The 19744-nt window shown below is 40.3% G+C and overlaps 1 protein-coding gene across 2 annotated transcripts in view; it reads left to right on the top strand.

The window, feature by feature from the left end:
* The first annotated feature begins 7960 nt into the window (after positions 1–7960).
* The window catches only part of CSTPP1 (centriolar satellite-associated tubulin polyglutamylase complex regulator 1), a 190682-nt gene continuing 178898 nt past the window's right edge, over positions 7961–19744 (top strand). Inside the window, exon 1 of one of the 2 annotated variants that reach the window (XM_006730187.3) lies at positions 7961–8357. In XM_006730187.3, coding sequence (XP_006730250.2) covers positions 8099–8357 — 259 coding nt within the window. In that variant the 5' untranslated portion in view covers positions 7961–8098. The remainder of the gene's footprint in view (positions 8358–19744) is intronic. The other variant, XM_081798170.1, reaches the window with a different exon arrangement.

Raw genomic sequence — 19744 nt, 5'->3', positions numbered from 1 at the left:
GATTCTAACACCCATCTCCCCCACCCCCACAATGTTTGTGATGTGGCCTTGGTTGGTCTCAGGGTTTTGATACACGCTGTTTATGCCTTTTGACCTGTTGAGAAAGATCTTAACTATTCCGAGGACCATATTTTTTCCACATGAAAACTAAGGACATGTGGTATAATGAATACATTTGTCCCAAAAAATCCAGGACAGGCAGTCACCATACTTTCAATGTCAGGGGATTAAGCATTTATAAACATCTGTATGCGAAGGATAGGTTTCCTTCCAGAAGGCATGATTTATGTTGTTTTTCTGGGATTGAGGAGGAAGGGGGAGGCTGGCTGTCCCTGTCTGACTCAGGCTCAAGAGACTGCATTTTGTGTGTGCATCCCAAGGCCTCCTCCTCCGTGGTTCAGCACAGTTCTGGTGCACAGAGCCATCCCTGGTTGCTGTGAGTCATTGGGAATATCAATGGGTAGAAAGGAACTTCGTGCATAGTCCCTGCCTGGGTCACCCCCTAGGGTGAGTTAAGTCTTGGCTGTCAGAAACTGCTCTTATGCCAGGAGTGCTAAGCCATATTTATTTTTACCAGGCCTCTCAGACTTTCTTGTTTGGAGTGAGAGATCCTGAAAAGCATGCCAGAATGGGCTGTTTGTCTCCCTTTTATTGTCCTTTGGGACATGCCCCTAGAAAAGTTGTAGGGGACTGCCAATTCCAGAGGGGTCTCAGAGGCATTAGTATCCCCAGAAACACCACCCCTTCCTTCATCCTTCTAGGACAGACCAGGGAACTGAGTTTCCAAGATCAGAATATTGCCCTGAATTAGACCATCACTAATGGCCTTTTCAAAGGAAACACAGGGAGTGCTACAGAAACCAGATAGAAATGGGCACTATTTTGATCTGGTTGGGTTGGAAGAATTCTCTTATAACCTGGGCATCATTCAACAACCTGAATTTCTAGACATAATCCACCTGAAAGAGTAACAGGCCTGAAGTATTACACTTTAAAACAGTGGTTCTCAATCAGGAGTGATTTTGCAGACCTGGGGCCATCCCAAGAGACAGTTTTGGGAGTAGGTGCTATTGGCAATGAATGGGTAGACTCCAAGGAAGCTGCTAAACATCCTCCAATGAGCAGGACATCCCTCCCCACAAAGAATGATATAACCAAGAATTATCTAGCTCCATATTTTAATAGTACTAAGGTTGAGAGACCCTGGTTTAAAAGATTAAGAACATGAGGGGCGCCTAGGTGACTCAGTCAGTTAAGCGTCTGACTCTCGATTTTGGCTCAGGTCATGATCTCAGGGTTGTGAGATCGAGCCCTGTGTCAGGCTCCAAGCTCAGCACAGAGTCTGCTTGAGATTCCCTCTCCCTCTCCCACTGCCCCTCCCACCCAAGCTCTCGCTCTCTCTCAAATAAATAAATAAATCTTAAAAAAAAAAAAGGATTAACGTAAGTCTACAAAGAATTGCTCCATCTACTCTCCAGAATCACCTTCTTGTTAACACGGTGGGAGTGGAGGGAAAGAGTTCTTAAAGCTGTAGAAGGAAAAACAAGAAAAAGCACAGCTAAAGGAGCTAAAGGAGTCCTACACCTGCCACTTCTGCCTAGGGAGGCCTCTTTCCAGTATTTGTTCACTTAGTAAGTATTTATTAAGGGCATATTATGTTCCAGGCAAGGCAGAGGCAGTGGGTTCCTGGAACTTACAGTCTGATGGTTGGGGTTGGGAGGGGACACAGGTATGCAGAGGCATTGAAAGAATGATTCCACAAATGAATTTAAAGCTATAAATGATAGGGACATTCAAGGAAAATTACTGAGTTCTATGAAAGGAGAGACTTGATTTAGATTTGGGGATTCAAGGAAGGCCTGTCAATGGCACTGACACTTAAGCCGAGTAAGAGTCATCAGGCTGGGAGTGGAGGCAGAAGGAATAGCATCTGCAAAGGCCCTGAGCAGGAAAGAGTCCAGAGGATTTATGGGAAAGTATCATTAACTTTTAACAATGGATGCTTTTATCTAAGTCCAGGGGGCTACTACTGGGGAGTGGGGGAAAAATGAAAGTATAAGGAAAGAGTCTGATTGGCATTTTCTTTAATCACAAACCCTTCACCACCATTTCTAGTGCCAATACTTCTCATGTTCCAGTTCAGCAATGGTACTCACATCAGGGGCTGGGGTACAGTGGCTGATTCAGTTCCCTGGCCTAACTTGGGGCACACCCTGGAAAGCGAGACTTTCTAAGCACATTTTTATCTCCTGAAAGCTTGATATTCACACATCTGGCATATATAAGTAGAGCCTTTGCAGCAAATATTTCAGTATATCTTGTTTATTTCAGCAGCAAAGATAAATTTAGAATGGTGGATAAACAAATGGATCAATGAATAAACACTCATTTAATAACAAACATGAATCAAGCATCTGTGGAAGTGGTCTGTTTTCACACTTGCCCTTTTATAATTCATTCTCTATATGTACAGCAACCAAAGTGACTTCTTTTTTTTTTTTTTTTTAAAGATTTTATTTATTTATTTGACAGAGAGTGAGACAGCGAGAGAGGGAACACAAGCAGGGGGAGTGGGAGAGGGAGAAGCAGGCTTCCCACAGAGCAGGGAGCCCGATGTGGGGCTCGATCCCAGGACCCTGGGATCACGACCCAAGCTGAAGGCAGACGCTCAACGACTGAGCCACCCAGGCGCCCCCCAAAGTGACTTCTTAAGAAACATAAATCAGATCATGTCCTTACTGGGCTTAAAACTTTCTGATGGTTTCCTATTGCACTTAGAATAATATCCATGCTTCTCATGTGGCCTTCAAGGTCCTTCATGACCTGGCCTCTGCCTATTACTTTGACCACTTCTCCCCTTATTCATTTTGCTCTGGCTACACTGGCTTTCCTTCAGCTCTGCAACATGCTAGCATTTCTTCCAATTTTTGCATGAGCTGCCTTCTTTACTTAGAATACTGTTTCCCCAGACCCTCTCATGGCTGGTCTCAGCTCAGTATCCCAGCCTCAGAGAAACCCCATCTTATCACCCTAAAGTTGCCTTGTTCTCTCTCACTGCCTTTATCCTACTTTATTTAGGTAGTTAGATAAGGTTTCCCAAGGTCATGGCATTTATCCTAGGTCGTATAGGATATGTAAGAGTTTACTATGCAGAAAATGTGGGAGAAGTACATTCTAGGCAGAAAGAAGAGCTTATACCAAAGCAAGGCGGTGGGAAAGAGCTCAGTATGTCTGGGAATAATGAGTAGGAAAGTATGGCTGGTACGTAGGGAAGAGTGAATGGCAAGGTGGCTGGAAAAGTAGGTTGGGATCAGATTGTGAAGAGATGTACATTGTCTGCACGTTTAGGAATTTTGCTTCATCCTAGTAATGGTGAGTCAGTCACACTTTTAAAGTAAGGAAGTAACGTGGTCAGATTTGAGTTTTAGAACAATAAATTCTTGTAACAATCTAGGGATGGCTCGGGGGGGGGGGAAATAGATGCAGAGACTGCAGCTTTTTGCCCTAAGATTCTAAAGTTTGGGAAGTTCCAATTCATATCCTAAGTTTATTTAATGATTCCTATTATATTCCCTCTCATCCTCCTGAACTAATCTCTTACCTTGTCCACATGCAGCATTATCTGTATGCCTTTTGTTGAGCTAGTTGCTTCTTTTTCTGGGCATTTCTTAACATATGGTGATCTCTCACACACAGTATTTAGACCTAGGAAGGATATGCCAATGCTTTCTGTTTGATTTTTTTTTAAGTTTATTTATTTAAGTAAACTCCACCCAACATGGAGCTCGAACTCACGACCCCAAGATCAAGAGTCGCATATTCTTCCAACTGAGCCAGCCAGGCGCCCCTCTATTTGATTTTTAATGCCCTTCTCGATGATGTCTTGCATTTTGCTGGCCTTTTGTTTAATGAATTTATTTCATGAATTGGTTCCTAGAAGCAACCATAAATCCTATGGATTGGATGGCCTTCATTTTCTAGGCTTTTAACCTAGAGGGGAAAATAAATCTATTTAACAAGACTTTATTCTATTAGGCACTATAAATTTTTTTTTTAATCTTTTTTTTTTTAAGGATTTTATTTATTTATTTGAGAGAGAGAGAATGAGAGACAGAGAGCATGAGAGGGAAGAGGGCAGAGGGAGAAGCAGACCCCCTGCTGAGCAGGGAGCCTGATGTGGGACTCGATTCCGGGACTCCAGGATCATGACCTGAGCCGAAGGCAGTCGCTTAACCAACTGAGCCACCCAGGCGCCCTAGGCACTAGAAATTTAAAGATGAATGAACACTGCCTCTGCCTTCAAGGAACTCACAATCTAGTAGGAGAGTTCAAACAATTTTTTTTAATGACATAAATGCTTATCAAGGTGCATACTCGAGGACAGAGGAAGGCAGAGGTAATTTTTGTGGGCTACCAAGAAGGATCAGAAAATTTTTTTCCCTTTCAAACTATATGAAAGTATAATTCCCAACTCTTTCTACGGCATTTGAAAATATAACAAGAAGGTACAAGTCTGTAATCACGTTTGAGCTCTGGTTCAATTTAAGCCATGTCCTCTTAACCACTTTCTTGTAATGCATTAGTTATTTTTAACTGTCTAAGAGTTTGTGAACATTTCTTTTTTCTTTGCAAATTCTCCCAAATTGCTGGGCTGTTGGCCTGTAGCAGTTCAAAATGACTTGTCTGTAAATAGCGTTTTTTTACTTTAAACATGTTAATCCCATACACTGGCATCACACTTAGTTTCTGCTTTGCTTTTATGGAATATGAGTCTTTTAAGAAGAGCCCAGGAGCTCAGCATGAATTTCATGACCTGCATTTCTTAGTAGCTACTTTGCCTTTAGCATCTTTTCTGCTTGATGAGTCAATAAAAGCTTGTCCTAGTTTCTTGAACCTATTTTGTAGCAATAATTCAGCCTGCATTTTTTCTTTCCTTATTGTTTCCTTGAAGTTTAAAACTATTTAGTATCTTCACGTTTGCTTTCCTGGAGTGTTCAGTTTCAGGGAGAAATTTCTTTCCTATCAATCTCTTCATAGGTCCTCTTGCAGAGCCAGAGATGTCTATTAATTTTCTTCTTATAATTAGGAATTATAATCTGATAAACTGACATCTCCACATATCCTCTCTTGTGGGTGTTTTTCTGATTGCTTTGAGCTTGATTTTTCTGTTCCTTATGTTGTGGCAATGACTTTAGCATCTCATACCTTCCCTATGCTTTGATCAATTTCATATCACTTGCTTATATTCAGGATTATGGTGTTATCTTCTGACTTAGTTGTTTACCTGGATGATTATTTGTTTAGGTAACATTTCAGAAATATGTTATAATAATTTAAGAATCTGAAAACCTATCTAAATTGAAAGCTGACATTTTGTCCTTTCCTTAATATTCAACGGGGTCACAATTACACCTGTCTTTAACATTGCTTGTATATTTCCACTCTTCTTAAGACCCTTGTTGTGTATGTTTCCTCTGTCGGGGCGCCTGGGTGGCTCAGTCCATAAGCGTCTGCCTTCGGCTCAGGTCGTGATCCCAGGGTCCTGGGACCAAGCCCCACATCGGGCTCCCTGCTCGGCGGGAAGCCTGCTTCTCCCTCTCCCACTCCCCCTCTTGTGTTCCCTCTCTCGCTGTGTCTCTCTCTGTGTCAAATAAATAAATAAAATCTTAAAAAAAAAAAAAAGTTTCCTCTGCCACTGAGGTGTGGCCAAAATCTGTTATCACTTACTCTGTGGCAGAAGACAAATCTAAAAGTAGCTGTTCCTTCTTGGGAAAAACAAATACTATCTGGAAGGTCATCACTTCTGCTTTAAAAGTATTTTAAAGGGAGGTGTCTGTGTGGCTCAATCAATTAAGCATCCAACTCTTGATCTCAGCATAGGTCTTGAGCTCAGGGTTGTGAGTTTAAACCTTGCATTGGGATCTATGCTGGCTGGGTGTGGAGCCTACTTAAAAAAAAATATATATATATATATATATTTTGAAGAATTTCAAGTCATTTATTGTTTGTTTTCAAATTATAATACATGCCTATTATAGAAAAATTTTGAGAATATATAAAAGTATAAAGAAGAAAAATGTAAGCAGTCAGTAATTTCCAACATCAGTAAGGCTACCTGTTATTTCTGTGCAACCTCAAATTTTCTTGAAGCCTTAGTCTAGCAACCTCCTACCCTTTTCTTCCTCAATAGACTGTTGAAGACATTAAGAGTGGAAGACTGACTTTAAATATATGGGTCCTCAGGATTTTTATGGAAGGGATGGAGCTGTAGGAAAAAGCTACAAATTGCTCCAGAGATGACATCTTGTTCTTATTTAGCTTTCTTTGAGTCATTAACAGTCAGGCGCCACTGGTGCTGAAACTTATCATTATTATAACCGCAAATGGGTTAATGCCCAAACAAAGCTATATTCTTGGGGCTGGTTCCCAGCTCCACCACACAGATCCCAGCAGCAGCACCATCCGAGTCCTAGGATAATGCTCCACAAATAAGAGGATGTCAAATGTTCAGCGTGGACTTGAAAGTCTCTTCTTTTATCTGGGAGCTTCCAGTTGCTGGCAGGGCAGAGCAAAAGTAAAAATAAATAAATAAAAACCAAGCCAACAAACCCTTAAAAAAGAGGCTGTGTGGTTTAGTGGTCAGACCACTAGCCTGGAGGTTGGGATAGCTGAGATCCAGTTGTAGCTCTCCCACCAACTGGCTGGATGATACTAGACAAGTCATTTTCCTGACCTGTTCCTCAGATTCCCTGCTTAAAAAAAGGAAGTGCCTTAGAAAGTTTTTATGAGGACAAATAAAATGATCTGCAAATAGCTTCAGGTTGCTTGGAAATAAAATGAAATTGTAGGCCTTAATAATTACTATCCCATTACTTTATTAATGTAGTAATAAGCCACTGGTGTGAAAGTTATGAAACTTCCATACCCTCAAGCTGCACCGGGGTGGGGATGGGGGCAGCAATGGGATGGGGCGAGAAGCAAGAGTGGAGGAAGAAAAGGAGGAAGAAAGCAAATATTTTTATCAAATTTTCAGGACTTGACATTAAATACCAAATTAGTAAATTCATTATGAGATAAATGCTGCTCCTAGTTTGGCTCTGTCCCTTTATCCTTACCACATCCAAACTCAGAGTGACTCATGGGAGCCTAGAAATAAGACATACACAATTTTAAGGGAAAGGGAGAATTAGGAGGTTTGAAGCTCCTGCGGGAGAAGACTAAGAATAGACAACTGACACAAAGAGAAGAAGCTCCTCTTTCCCTTTCCTCCCAGTGTAGGTGTCCACTAGTTTCACAGTCATTCCTCTAATAGCATGAGTTTTCTTTTCTTCCTTCTTTCCTTCATTTCTTTTTTCCTTCCTGTCTTTCCTCCGTCTTTCTTTTACACAAAAATTAAAAAGTGAGGATAGAGTGGCTTTTTCTGTTAGGTTTCAACTGTGACAGGAACTACAGATCACTAATCTGTTGTTGGGAGTGGGGAGAAAAATAAAAAGAAATATCTGGAGATCTGGGAAGTTAAAAACCAATTAATACTCTCCCTTCTTGAAAAGAGAAGTGAGCAATAAGGCATATGAAGAAAAAAATCTAATAGTGCCCTCCTTTGTGCACCACATCCCCTCAAGAAGTGAAGTGTCTTGGCCGGAAAAAAAAAAGACACTTGGGGAGGAGGATATCAAATAGTAAGGGATAGGGGCAGAAGGAGGGACTAAAGATAAAGAGGAATTTGGGAGGAAATGTCAATGAACTCGTAGAGGATTTAATAACCACCTTCTGCGTGTCCAGCCTGGACATGGGCAGAAAGACACATCCCTGACCTCAAGGTGCAGCCAAAACATACGCTGTGAAAAGCACTTGGTAGCAATTTAAGACAGTAAATAATAAAGAGATAAAAATAGGTCATGGGACATGAGTGTTTCTGGGAATTTCGGGGTGGGAGCTATTATTGTGAGTTAAGGTAACAGCTGTGCAAAGTAGGAATCATAGTTATGAAATTCAGAAATTGCGGCTGCGGAGGGCTGACAATTTTTCGACACCTGGAAATGTGAGAGATTCCAAAGAACGCTCCACCTCAAATTCCTCTAAAACCAACTCCTCAAGAATGGCAGTCCTCAGAAACCTCGACCGCCGTGAAGCGACGGCTCCCGGAACCGGTGTGGCCAGCTTGGGGTTGCGATACGGAGACTGTTTGCGTGACACCCCCTCCACCTCCCGCCTCCTCCCGCCCCGTGGTTGCCCTGGCAACGGAAGGGAGCCGGCGACCTGGGTTCCGGAAGCCGGAGAGCTAGAGCTTGGAAACTACCCTGGTCCAAGGATGCTGAGTCCGGAGCGCCTAGCCCTACCGGACTACGAGTATCTGGGTAGGAGTTCCTTCAGCTTCGCAGAAGGAAAGAAGTGCAGACAATTAGGCCAGGGTCTGGGGAGGAGGCGGGGAGGGGGCTGAGTGGGAACGGGGTCGGCGTGGAATAGGGAGGGGCAGGGACGGGGGGCGCGTTCCCGGGCCTGGACGTGCAAGGCCGAGCCGGGGGGAAAACAGCATTGGGGGTCAAAGGACGTCGGAGGTGTACGGGCTCAGGCAATGTGGATTGTGTTCAAAGTGGGATAGGTTGGAGTTGAGAATTTGGGGGCCCTTTTGGAATATTATAGATCATGCTGGTGGTGGAGTAACCTTGGAACCTGAAGTGCCAAATCAGTCATTCTGTGAACAATCATTTTACCGTTAGAGCGGCCACTAACATTTTTGAGCATTTCTTTTACATTAGGCGCAATGCTAAACATTTTACGTGCATTTAAAAAAAATTGATATTTCACCACAGCCCTAGGAAGAAATGCTGTGGTTTTCTTCCATTTTGCAGACAGAGAAACTGAGGCTGAAGAGGTGACTTGGGTAAATAAGGCCACACAGCTAGAATATGGTAGAGCTAGAATCAGAAGCTAATCTGCCCACTCCAGAGCTTGAGCTCTTGACTACTGAGGCAGTAGCTGTAGTACTTCATCGAGCACCTTCAATGTGTAAGGCCTTTGCTGGGTGTAAAGAGGATATATATATGTGTGTGTGTGTGTATATATGTGTACATATATGCACATACATTTAAAAAAATCATAGGCTTTATTTTTTAGAGGCATTTTAAGTTTACATAAAATTAAGCAGATGTCATAGAGCCATTCCCATATACTCTCTCCTGCTCACTCAGTTTCCCCTATGATTAACATCTGCCGTTAATGTAGTGCATCTGTTACAATTGATGAATCAATATTGATACATCATTATTAACGAAGTCCATGCTTTACATTAGGGATCACTCGTTGTGTTGTACAGTTCTATGGGTTTTGACTACTCCATGTCATGTATCTGCCATTATAGTATCAGGCAGAGTAGTTTCATTACCCTAAAAATCCTCTGTGCTCTACCCATTCATCCTTACTCCTGTCCCCCAACCCTTGGCATCCACTGATCTTTTTTACTGTCTCTGAAGTTTTACTTTTACAGAATGTCATACAGTTGGAGTCATACAGTATGTAACCTTTTCAGACTGGCTTCTTCACTTAGCAGTATGCATTTAAGGCCCTCCATATCTTTTCCTGGCTTGATAGCCCATTTCTTTTTATCGCTGAATAATATTCAATAGTATGGGTATATTATAAAAAATTTTTAATGAAAAACAATTCTAGTTTAAATTTTTTAATGGGTACTGTGGAAATTGGATTAAAAACATAAAGAAGTTTATAGTGAAGTCTCCTCCCACCCCCCACCCCCTTACCCCCACTTGCCAGTTTTCCTCCACCCTTAGCACCACAGTGATAACCACTATTACTGGTTTCCTGTGTATCCTTCCAGATTAGTTTATTATGTACATAAGGGAGAGTATAGTGCACACTTTTCTCATTTAATAGATCTTAAGAGTGAGATGTCATCTTAGAAAGCTTCCTTCTTTTAAAAAAAATTTTTTTAGCTACATAGTATTTAAATAATTTAACCAAATCTCTATTGGTAGACAAGTTATTTTTAGCCTTTTGCTATTACTAAAAATACCCCACTGAATAACCTGCAATTTTTTTCCTTTACTAGTATATCTGCAAAGACAAATTTCAGAAAGTAAAATTGGTAGGTCAGGGGAATATGCATTTTAAATATTGCTAGATATTACCAAATTGCCCTCTGTAGAGGTTGTACCATTTTACATTGCCACCTGCTATGTAAGAATGCCTGTTTCCCCATAGTCTTTCCAACAAAATATATAAAATTTTTGAATGATTTCAACCTGTTAAGTGGCAATAGCCCAGGGTAGATTTAATGTACATTTCTTTTGTGCAATTGAGCATCTTTTTACCAAGTTTGAGGGCTATTTGGCTTTCTAAAGTTATATATAGAAAGAGGTATATATATATGGATACATATATATGTACACACATACATACACACATATGCATATATATGTATGTGTGATAAATGTGTGTATTTATATATATAGAGAGAGAGATTAATTGACCACATCTGTTAATTAGTCAAAAGGGCATAGTTAAATCACAGATAATTTTGTATCAAATGAATAATAATAGCAATGTCTAGCAATGCCTAGACTTTTGCAAAAGATTTTATGTATTGTATCTTATTTACCCCATACTCAATGAATCTATAAAATATTTGAAAAGTTTAGTCCATTATTCGGTCCCTTGGGTGTTTTTTGTTTAAATAACATACCTCAGAGTCTTGGCATATTTAATATACTGCTGCTTTGGTGAATAGAAGTTGGTGGTCCCTCCATAGTGGCTTTTTCAGGAAGACTAATTCAATGGCAATGCTGATAATGAATCTACAAACAAAATCAGAGTCTCAAATTGATTCAAAAAGCTTCAACGTCCACCTAACATCTGAACCCTGGGCAAGTGCTTCTTCAGGCTCTGTTGCATATTTGAGCCTCTTAACTCCTGGTCTCATTCAGCATCTGGACAGTCATACTGCCCTAAGCAGGGTCATACTACTCACTGGCTTCCTCATGGTTCATCAAATCATATAACTCTGCTGAAATGCATTTGTCTTTAGTTGGGAACAACCCCTATCCATTACAGTTTGGTCTCTTTTACAGGATGCGGTTTTGAGGTATTCACCCTCAATTTAATGACCATTGAAAGCCACTCTTAATAGATTAATAAAATATTTCCTGGTTTTAAAATTTTAAATACCCGTAGAGGGTTTATCTTTTCTTTCTTTTTTTTCTTTTATAAACTATAAAGTCACTTACATGTATAGGCCTAGGGAAGAAAATACATATAGAGAAAAGAAAATTGCAGGGACAGGAAAGCTCTACACATTCAGTGAAACAGAAAAGCCAAAGCTGAGTACCCCTTGGTACGGGTGTCAGAAGACCTCTTATTAGTATTATGGTAGAAATTACAGGAGTACCTATTTAAGAATACCTATAGATTTCCCTTTCTGTCTGCTAGCCAGGCCTTATATTTGCCTTTTGACTATTAGTGAAGAAAACAATCTTTCATCAGTTGGGTAAACTGATCCATTGCCCTGCTGACTTTGTGGATTAGAAACCTGTAATCATGCTCTGGAATGGCTTAGGATCTTCAGATCATCATTACAGAATCAGCTCAATGATGTTCATGCCTGCAGTCATCAGAATGTAATGATAGAAATTGTGTCAATGCCAAGGGCTGAATAGAGAGAGGAGAGTCTGGTAAGGAGATGAAATAAGTATAGAACCCTTGAAAGATTTCCAGCCTTATGAAATCTACTTATTGGAAGCTTCTGCCAGAGGCTGAGGTGTGTTTGTGTATCTGGTTGGGTGTGGAGAGCTCTCTAGAGCCGAAGGGCAGCCTGTTCTTGTCCCAGATTTGCAAAACACACCACCTACGTGCTGACCTGAGTATACGCATGAGGGTGTGAGGTTTATTTTTTACTCCACCTAATTTGGTAAGGTGCATGCTTTCACTCACGCTCCAAGTTACCTCTTCTGTTTCCATGGGAACTACTTATTCTCAGTAAGTTTGGTATTAGGTTGGCATAATAGATAACTCTAGGAAATCAGAGATGGTCTTTCTCCTTTGCAGGCTATTCTTTTAGAGGAATCACAGGAAATTGGATAGTTTTTTTTAAGCTATAGTTTTTAAGCACTTCATATATACTTAGCACTGTGCCTTATCTGATTTATTCCTCACAACTGCTACACAAAGTAGGTATCGTTATTCTCATGTGGTAGTTATTAATGTCATCTCATTTTACAAATAAGGAAACTAAGGCTTAGAAGGGCTAATTAATTTGTACAAAGTCACATAGGTGATGATGCATAACAAAGCCAGGATTCAAACCCAGGTTTGTCAATTCCATAGCCTGTTTTGCCCTCTCTACCAAGAAGATACAAATAGACAAAACCAAAATGCTTATTTGCCGCAAAGGGTAGTGATCCTTGCTTTCCTGTTAGAAATGGAGCTCTTAAATAGTTCATTAGTTGCAAGTAAGTTTCCTTGCAAGGAATTGTATTTTACTCATCATTGTATACCTGCCTTTCACAATGACACACTTAATACAAACATATGTTAAATTGAATGTGAATAATCTCATTTTAGGGTACCGGGAACCTCAAATATGAGCAGCTAACAACAACAATTAAGACTTAATTAGGCACTAAAAAAAAAATTAAGCTCTTACTATGTACCAGGTAGCATTTTAAGTGCTTTACATATATTAATGAAGATAAAATTTTAAAAATATTTTATTTATTTATTTATTTACTTAAAAGATTTTATTTATTTATTTGAGAGAGAGAGCTAGAGAGCACAAGTTGGGGAGAAGAAGCAGGCTCCCCACAGAGCAGGGACCCCCCAACATGGGGGCCTCAATCCCAGGACCCTGGGATCATGACTTGAGCCGAAGGCAGACGCTTAACTGACTGAGCCACCCAGGTGCCCCAATATTTTATTTACTTAAAAAAATATTTTATTTATTTGAGAGAGAGAGAGTGCACGTAAGCAGAGGGAGGAGCAGAGGGAGAGAGACAAGCGGACTCCATGCTGAGCGTGGAGCCCAACGCAGGGCTTGATCCCACGACCCCAAGATCACCACCAGAACTGAAACCAGGAGTCAGATGTCTAACCTACTAAGCCACCCAGGTGCCCCGATAATTTTAATTGTTCTCTCCATTTGACAGATGAGGAAACTGCAGCATAAAGATATTAAAAAACTAGTTAGTAAGTCAGGGAGGCAGAATTCTAATACAGCAGTCTGACTCCACAGAGTCCATATTGTAAAACTCCATGCTATAAATACCTTGAGCAACTCCAAAATTGAGGCTCCCTATTGTATAGATCTATGCATGGATCCTGGAGTAAGTTCAGGTGACTCCAAAGGCTTAATTTAACATTTCTGCCAGGAGGGGGCATCCTAGGAATCAGGATGGATCAGGGAATAGTAAAATTCCAGTTCCCTCTTGCCACTGAACTCATCTCGTAGAGGCAGGCAATGAAGAACATAACTTCTAAAAATAAACCATTCAGGAGAGTTTTATTGACAGTAATCTATGTAGTTTGGGTAGCTGTGTGATTTTGAAGAAGTTACTTAACCTCTCTGTGCTTTAGTTTCCTAATGGGCAATATGTGGATAATAATAGTACTTATTCATACATGTAAACCTTTAGAGCAATGCTTGGCTGCTACATTGTGTCTACATTGTGAAAAGAGAGTACAAAGATGAGTTAGATATCTTTTAGAGTACCTGGGGTAGGTGCTCAATAAATATTAACTATTATAACTATACTTTTTAATTTTTATTTTTTTAAGATTTTATTTATTTGAGAGAGAGAGAGAACACAGAGGGAGAGTGAGAGGGAGAAGCAGACTCCCTGCTGAGCAAGGGCTCCATCCCAGGACCCAGATGAGATCATGACCTGAACCAAGGCAAAAGCTTAATGACTGAGCCACCCAGACTCCCCCCGCCGCTTTTTTTTTTTTTAGATTTTATTTATTTATTTGAGAGAGAGAGCACAGAGGGAGAGGGAGAGGGAGAACTTTTTAAAAAAGTATATAATACATCTGTGGCAGCCATAAAAATGTGTTCTCAGATGTCCTGCTGTGGGGAGGGAAGGGGAGGGTAATTGACCTTCAACTCCAGCTCTGAATCCAACACCTTGTACACACTGAGGTTGCACTTCCCACAGTCGGCTTCCAGCCAATGGCTGGGTAGGACAGACCCACTTCTATGAGATAGGTAACTTATTCTTTTGATGGTGGCTTTGGCTTGAGGATTCCCATTGCATTGCTGTCTAAATTCTCTCTCTCTCTTTCTCTCTCTCTCTCTTTAAAGGTCAACCCTGCATTGTGGTCTATCAGCAATCCCAGCCTCCTGCGGCTCCCCTCCCCCCCACAACGGTTGCCCCATGGGTTTTTCCCCCAGTATATCTCTGGCATGTCTGATCCTGTCTTGTGTGCTTCTCAGAGTATTTGGACTAAGACAACATCCAACAATCACTGATATAGTCCCTTCCAGCCTCAAGGTTAATATAATTTTTTCAAGCCTTGGCAGAGGTTCTGACATAGGACTCTTTCTATGTAGAAGACTCTTAAGTTTTACTAATCCTATTTTTTGTGTTTGCTGATATCAAAGTACATGATATTTACTTGTCTTACTGCCAAACACTTTTTAAATGGTTTGTTTGTTTGTTTATTTATTTATTTATTTATGGATGAATCCTGATGAGAAAACTTATTTTTGTTTGAATATAATTAGTGAACCTTCCAAACCCAACCATATGCTAGGAAACATTGCTCTTCCCCGTAAGTTAGCAGAAATACCCTTAGGACTTTAAAGTGCCTGGGTTGTTGCAGAAAAGAAATGAAAACATTATAGATGTTACACTGACTTCCTGAATCTTTGGAAACTAGGTTTATAACATAAAAATGGTCACTTTAAAATAGTAAGAGCATGTTTACAGATCATTTCTTCTTCCCCCCACTTCTCCTTCTTTTCCTTTCTTCCACATTGTCCCTTCTTTCCTGAATACCCTCACTCCTGTAGCAAGACATGAATATAAAGTGTCCCTCGAGGCTGGGAAACTTAATGCCATACAGAGGAGATGGGACATGTTCACGAATGACAACACCACAAAGTGACAGTGTAGCCAGTGTCATTATAGAGCGAGTGGGTGAACCAGGTGCGTGCCACTGTCTGGGCACTTTCCCAGTTTGGCTAGCAGCTTCAGAGTTCCGACAGGGCAGCAGTTCCCTAGGCGGCCCAGTTCCGGGACATACTTTCAGGACTTTTTCCTGGAAGTTCAGCCTAGGCTCTGTTTCTTCAACCTTTCCAAGGATTCTGTAAGCTATTTAATAAATGTAATAAATATATACACATATATGTATATTTTTAAGATTTTGTTTATTTATTTGTCAGAGAGAGAGAGAGAGAGAGCACAAGCAGGGGGAGCCGCAGGCAGAGGGAGAAGCAGGCTCCCGCTCAGCAAGGAACCCAATGCAGGACTTGATCCCAGAACCCTGGGATCATGACCTGAGCCAAAGGCAGACGCTTAACCAACTGAGCCACCCAGGCATCCATGTAATAAATATATTCTTATTGGGGAAAAAAAGAGAGAGCAAGTGATAATTTTCACTGGGGGTAAAAAAGAGAGCAAGCGAATTCTAAGGCATGTTGTTCCAGACCCTCACCCACCCCCATTTCTTCAAGGTAACTAAATTGTAGGTGATTTCTGTGTTATTCTAGGGTTTTAAAATGGTTCTGTAAATTTTTAACCTCATCATTTATGTATTTAAGTAATATTAAAATCTTTCCTCCAACTGCTGTCCAAAAGTTGGGCATCACTTTTATTCACACAAATACCGTGTTTGCTAAATGAGTAATGTTAGGAGGCTGAGTCCGTAAAGTTTTAAAAAGTAATAATAGAGATCAGAAGAGACAAATGATCCATTAACTTATCTCTAGTTCATTATCCTGTTCATATCCTTCTTAGCACTTATCACAGTTATCTTGTTTGTATACTTATTTGCATATACTTATTTGTATACTTGGTTATTGTCTGTTTCTTACTAGAATGTAAGCCATGAAGGCAGGCCTGTTCTCAGTATTTCCAAAATCTAGCACACTGCTTGGCTCAAATTAAGTGCTCAATTGTTAAATGAATGGTCTGCTTTAAGTAGCAGAATAATTTTTTTCTTAAAAAGGGAGAGAAAAATCCAGTTCAACAAATAGTTACTGAATTCCTACTATAGAAAGACACTAGACTTTTTTTTCCTTCTTCCACGGATGGAAAAAAAAAAGGATGACCGATTAAAATCTGCCCTGGATTCTTCTGGTTTTAAACTCTAATTATACCTAAGGATAGTTTACTGCTTGATGCCGTAATTTCTACTTTTTTGGTTACATAACAGTAAGATTTAACCCATTTTTAAAAATGGTAATTGGGGCATCTCCAGGAGATCCCATCCTATAGTTGGACAGAGTAATATGCTTTGATTAACACTGGAATTACCCTTGCAAACTAATCTCTGGGTTCTCTGCGTTGGGATTGCCCTTGCACCACTTCCCCAGGGGCCTTAGGAAATAGCTCATTCTATGATTGGAATTTCAAGTCAAAACACATTTATCTGAGCAGAATTTTAATGATTTATCAAAGAGAGGAGGGATTTTCCCAAACACATCTGAACTTACCAAATTACTGATCCCATTAGCTATGTTTTCTCTTAAGCACCTTTCTTTGAACAAAGCAATTACTGCTGAAATCATCAAATGTATTTTTCATAAAAGCTTTTGACTAAGTTTTGTTTGATTAGCAGGAACCCGGTAAAAGTAAATATTGTTTGAGAAGGCACTTTCAGAGCCCTTTCTTTTTCTTCATTGAATTAGCTTTTTAAAAGCACTATTCTTTGGAGAGTAAGAGCCTTTTTCCAGCTGTCCTATTGTGTAGCTCAAGGTCTCGTTAATACTATTATCTGGCCCTGAGATTACAGGTAATTGTGATAAAACACAAGCTTCAGTTTCTGTAATCTCAGACAGAAATCTGTTTGTGCCCAGGCCTTCATATCAGGTGTTTGTTAAATTCAGACTTCTCTCACCTGGGATAGCCCCATTGGCCTCCAGTAAACAGAGGTATCTAGCAGGGACAGGGCTGCATTAGGGACATTGCCTTTTTTTTTTTTTTTTTTTAAATCATGTGGAAGAACTCCTCCTGTGGCCAACTTACATACAACGCATGCTAAATAGGAAAATTACATATTTTAAAATAGGCATGTTTGAAACAATAACACTTTTGAATGTGAAATGTACCAAAGGCCACATGTCTTTGGCTTTGCTTGTCAAATGGAGAGGCGGCCAGAACCACTCGGCTCCATGGTTCTCATGCCCCAAAGTCCTGCAAATTGACATGTAAGTAGACAACACACAAAGAAGCTCAGCCCATGAGAAAGTGAGTTTGGGCGCTTGGGCTGGCCTCCTTTCTCTCTGTGTGGAGTTCTTTCCAGCTTCACTTCTTCTGTCCCATCTTAGTTTCTCAGAAAGGAGAGATTAAATGTGTCTGGAATTTCAGCATGTTAACTGCACAGGCAACATGAGGCTAGCACTCAGGCCACTGTTCAGCCTGTCATATGGAAGGAATTGCTTTTCAGGGGAGATTATAATTGTGTATGTAGCCACACAAATGCACATTCTGCCTGGAGGAAAATGCACAGAAGAGGAGGCCTCATGCTGCCACTCAGGTCTCTTTGTAGAGGGCTGCATAAGAAGCCCTCACATGGTGGAGTCAACTCTTTGGGGCTTAATGAGTCATCTTTTTGTGTGATGCCTACTTCAAAAAAGAAAAAAAAAAAAGGAAGAAGAAGAAATGCACGTTTCCCAAAGTGGGTTGCTTTTATTGGCCCTGCAGCTTTGTCTAAGAGTTTTGTACATTCCTGATGACATCATTTACAATGCTAGTGCACAGACAGTAAACAAAAAATAATTTAGCTTTTGGGCATTTAGATAAACCTTAAATAGTTCAATTTAGAGAAATGATAATAAGCTTTATAAACAGCACACACATGAGCTTAAACAACAAGCATGACCCCAGTCGTTTTTGGAATGTGATGTGTTGAAAGATGGCTATAGAGAAAACTAGAAGCTTGACACTTTTGAATTATGTGCAGTTCAAACTCGAATCCATGGTCTAGTGTCAATCCCAAGCACTATGTTCTAGTTAGTGGATAAAATACAGGCTACCACATGAGTAAGTCATCAAGGTCCTTGAGCCATAGCATTTTACCTATAAGAAAGGAAAAGGTAATATTACCACCTACCTCACAGGAATGTTAGAAGATTGAGAAGATAAACACATGGAGCTCTTTATAAGGAAGGTATTTTGTAAATAGAAAATGCTATTATTATTCTCCTTGATCAAATTTCCCCAACAAATGGAGTTGATAAAACCTACCTCACAGGGGGCTGAGAGGATGAATTAATATATATCAAGTATCTTAAACTATTTAATAAGACCTAAAATGGTCTTTTTTTGATAGTCTATAGGCCACCAAACATGGTATTTAGATACATGGTTAACTTACAAAGTCTCACATATGCAGTTGGTCTTCTGCCTTGTCTTCAAGGCTGGCATGGTACAGAATTGTAAATCTATAAGTAGAAGAAAATAGGTTAGGTCTTCAGGGACAATGGTCCTGCCTTTTTTTCTCATCAAGGTTATGCCTGTGAATAGCCTAATGGAGTCTTGCTAATCTATGTTGCCATGTCTGGACATAGGGATTGTTTTGACCTTTGCCTTTCCAGCAAATATTTGGTTTTGATTTCATATTTCTAAAGGAAAAATACACTTACAAAGAAAAGAAGTGGTTGATTTGTCTCGCCTTGTGAACTTTTTCTTATCATATTTCCTAGTAGTTAAGAGAAAATAATTATTGTTGAAGGACCTGACATCAGGTTCCCCAAGTAGAAAGTTCTTAAACTCAGCTGAGTAATAAAAACAGCTTTGATTGTTATGTTTAGAACAGGGACACCAAAAAAAAATTTATATATTTTTTAAAGATTTATTTATTTGAGAGAGAGAGGCAGAGGGAAAGCGGGGGTGGGGGGCTGTCGAGGGGCAGATGGAGGGGAAGAGAGGAAGAGAGAAAGCAGACTCTGTGCTGAGTGCAGATCCTGATACATGGCTTGATCCCACGACCCTGAGATCAGACCTGAGCCAAAACCAAGAGTCAGATGCTTAAGCAACTGTGCCACCCAGGTGCCCCAAGAATTTATATATATATTTTTAAAGATTTTATTTATTTATTTGACAGAGAGAGACACAGTGAGAGAGGGAACACAAGTTGGGGAGAGGAAGAAGCAGGCTTCCCGCTGAGCAGCGAGCCTGATGCGGGCCTCGATCCCAAGACCCTGGGATCATGACCTGAGCTGAAAGTAGACACTTAACGACTGAACCACCCAGGTGCCCCAAGAATTTGTATTTCTTAATGACAAAGTTATCACTGACATCTCTTCTTCTGTTATTGGTATTTTCATAAGATTTGAGACCCAAGATTTCCTAGGATGCCTCAGTTGTAGCCATTTCCAGCCGATAGAAAGGCTAAGGGGAGGGAAGGACTCCAGGATAAACACCTCTTAAGCAAGTAAGGCAGAAGTTACAAACACACCTTTTTCACAGATGAGAAATTAATATAAGGCCCCTGCTAATTGCAAAGGAGCCTGGGAATTGAACTTCAGCCAATCATGTGCAAGAAGAATAGGAGCACAGATTTTGGGGAATGCAAA

This window comes from Leptonychotes weddellii, chromosome 11 (genome assembly GCF_054177405.1).
Source record: "Leptonychotes weddellii isolate Sample4059 chromosome 11, ASM5417740v2, whole genome shotgun sequence".
Lineage (NCBI taxonomy): Eukaryota > Metazoa > Chordata > Mammalia > Carnivora > Phocidae > Leptonychotes > Leptonychotes weddellii.
This window is presented reverse-complemented; position numbering and strand designations above follow the sequence as displayed.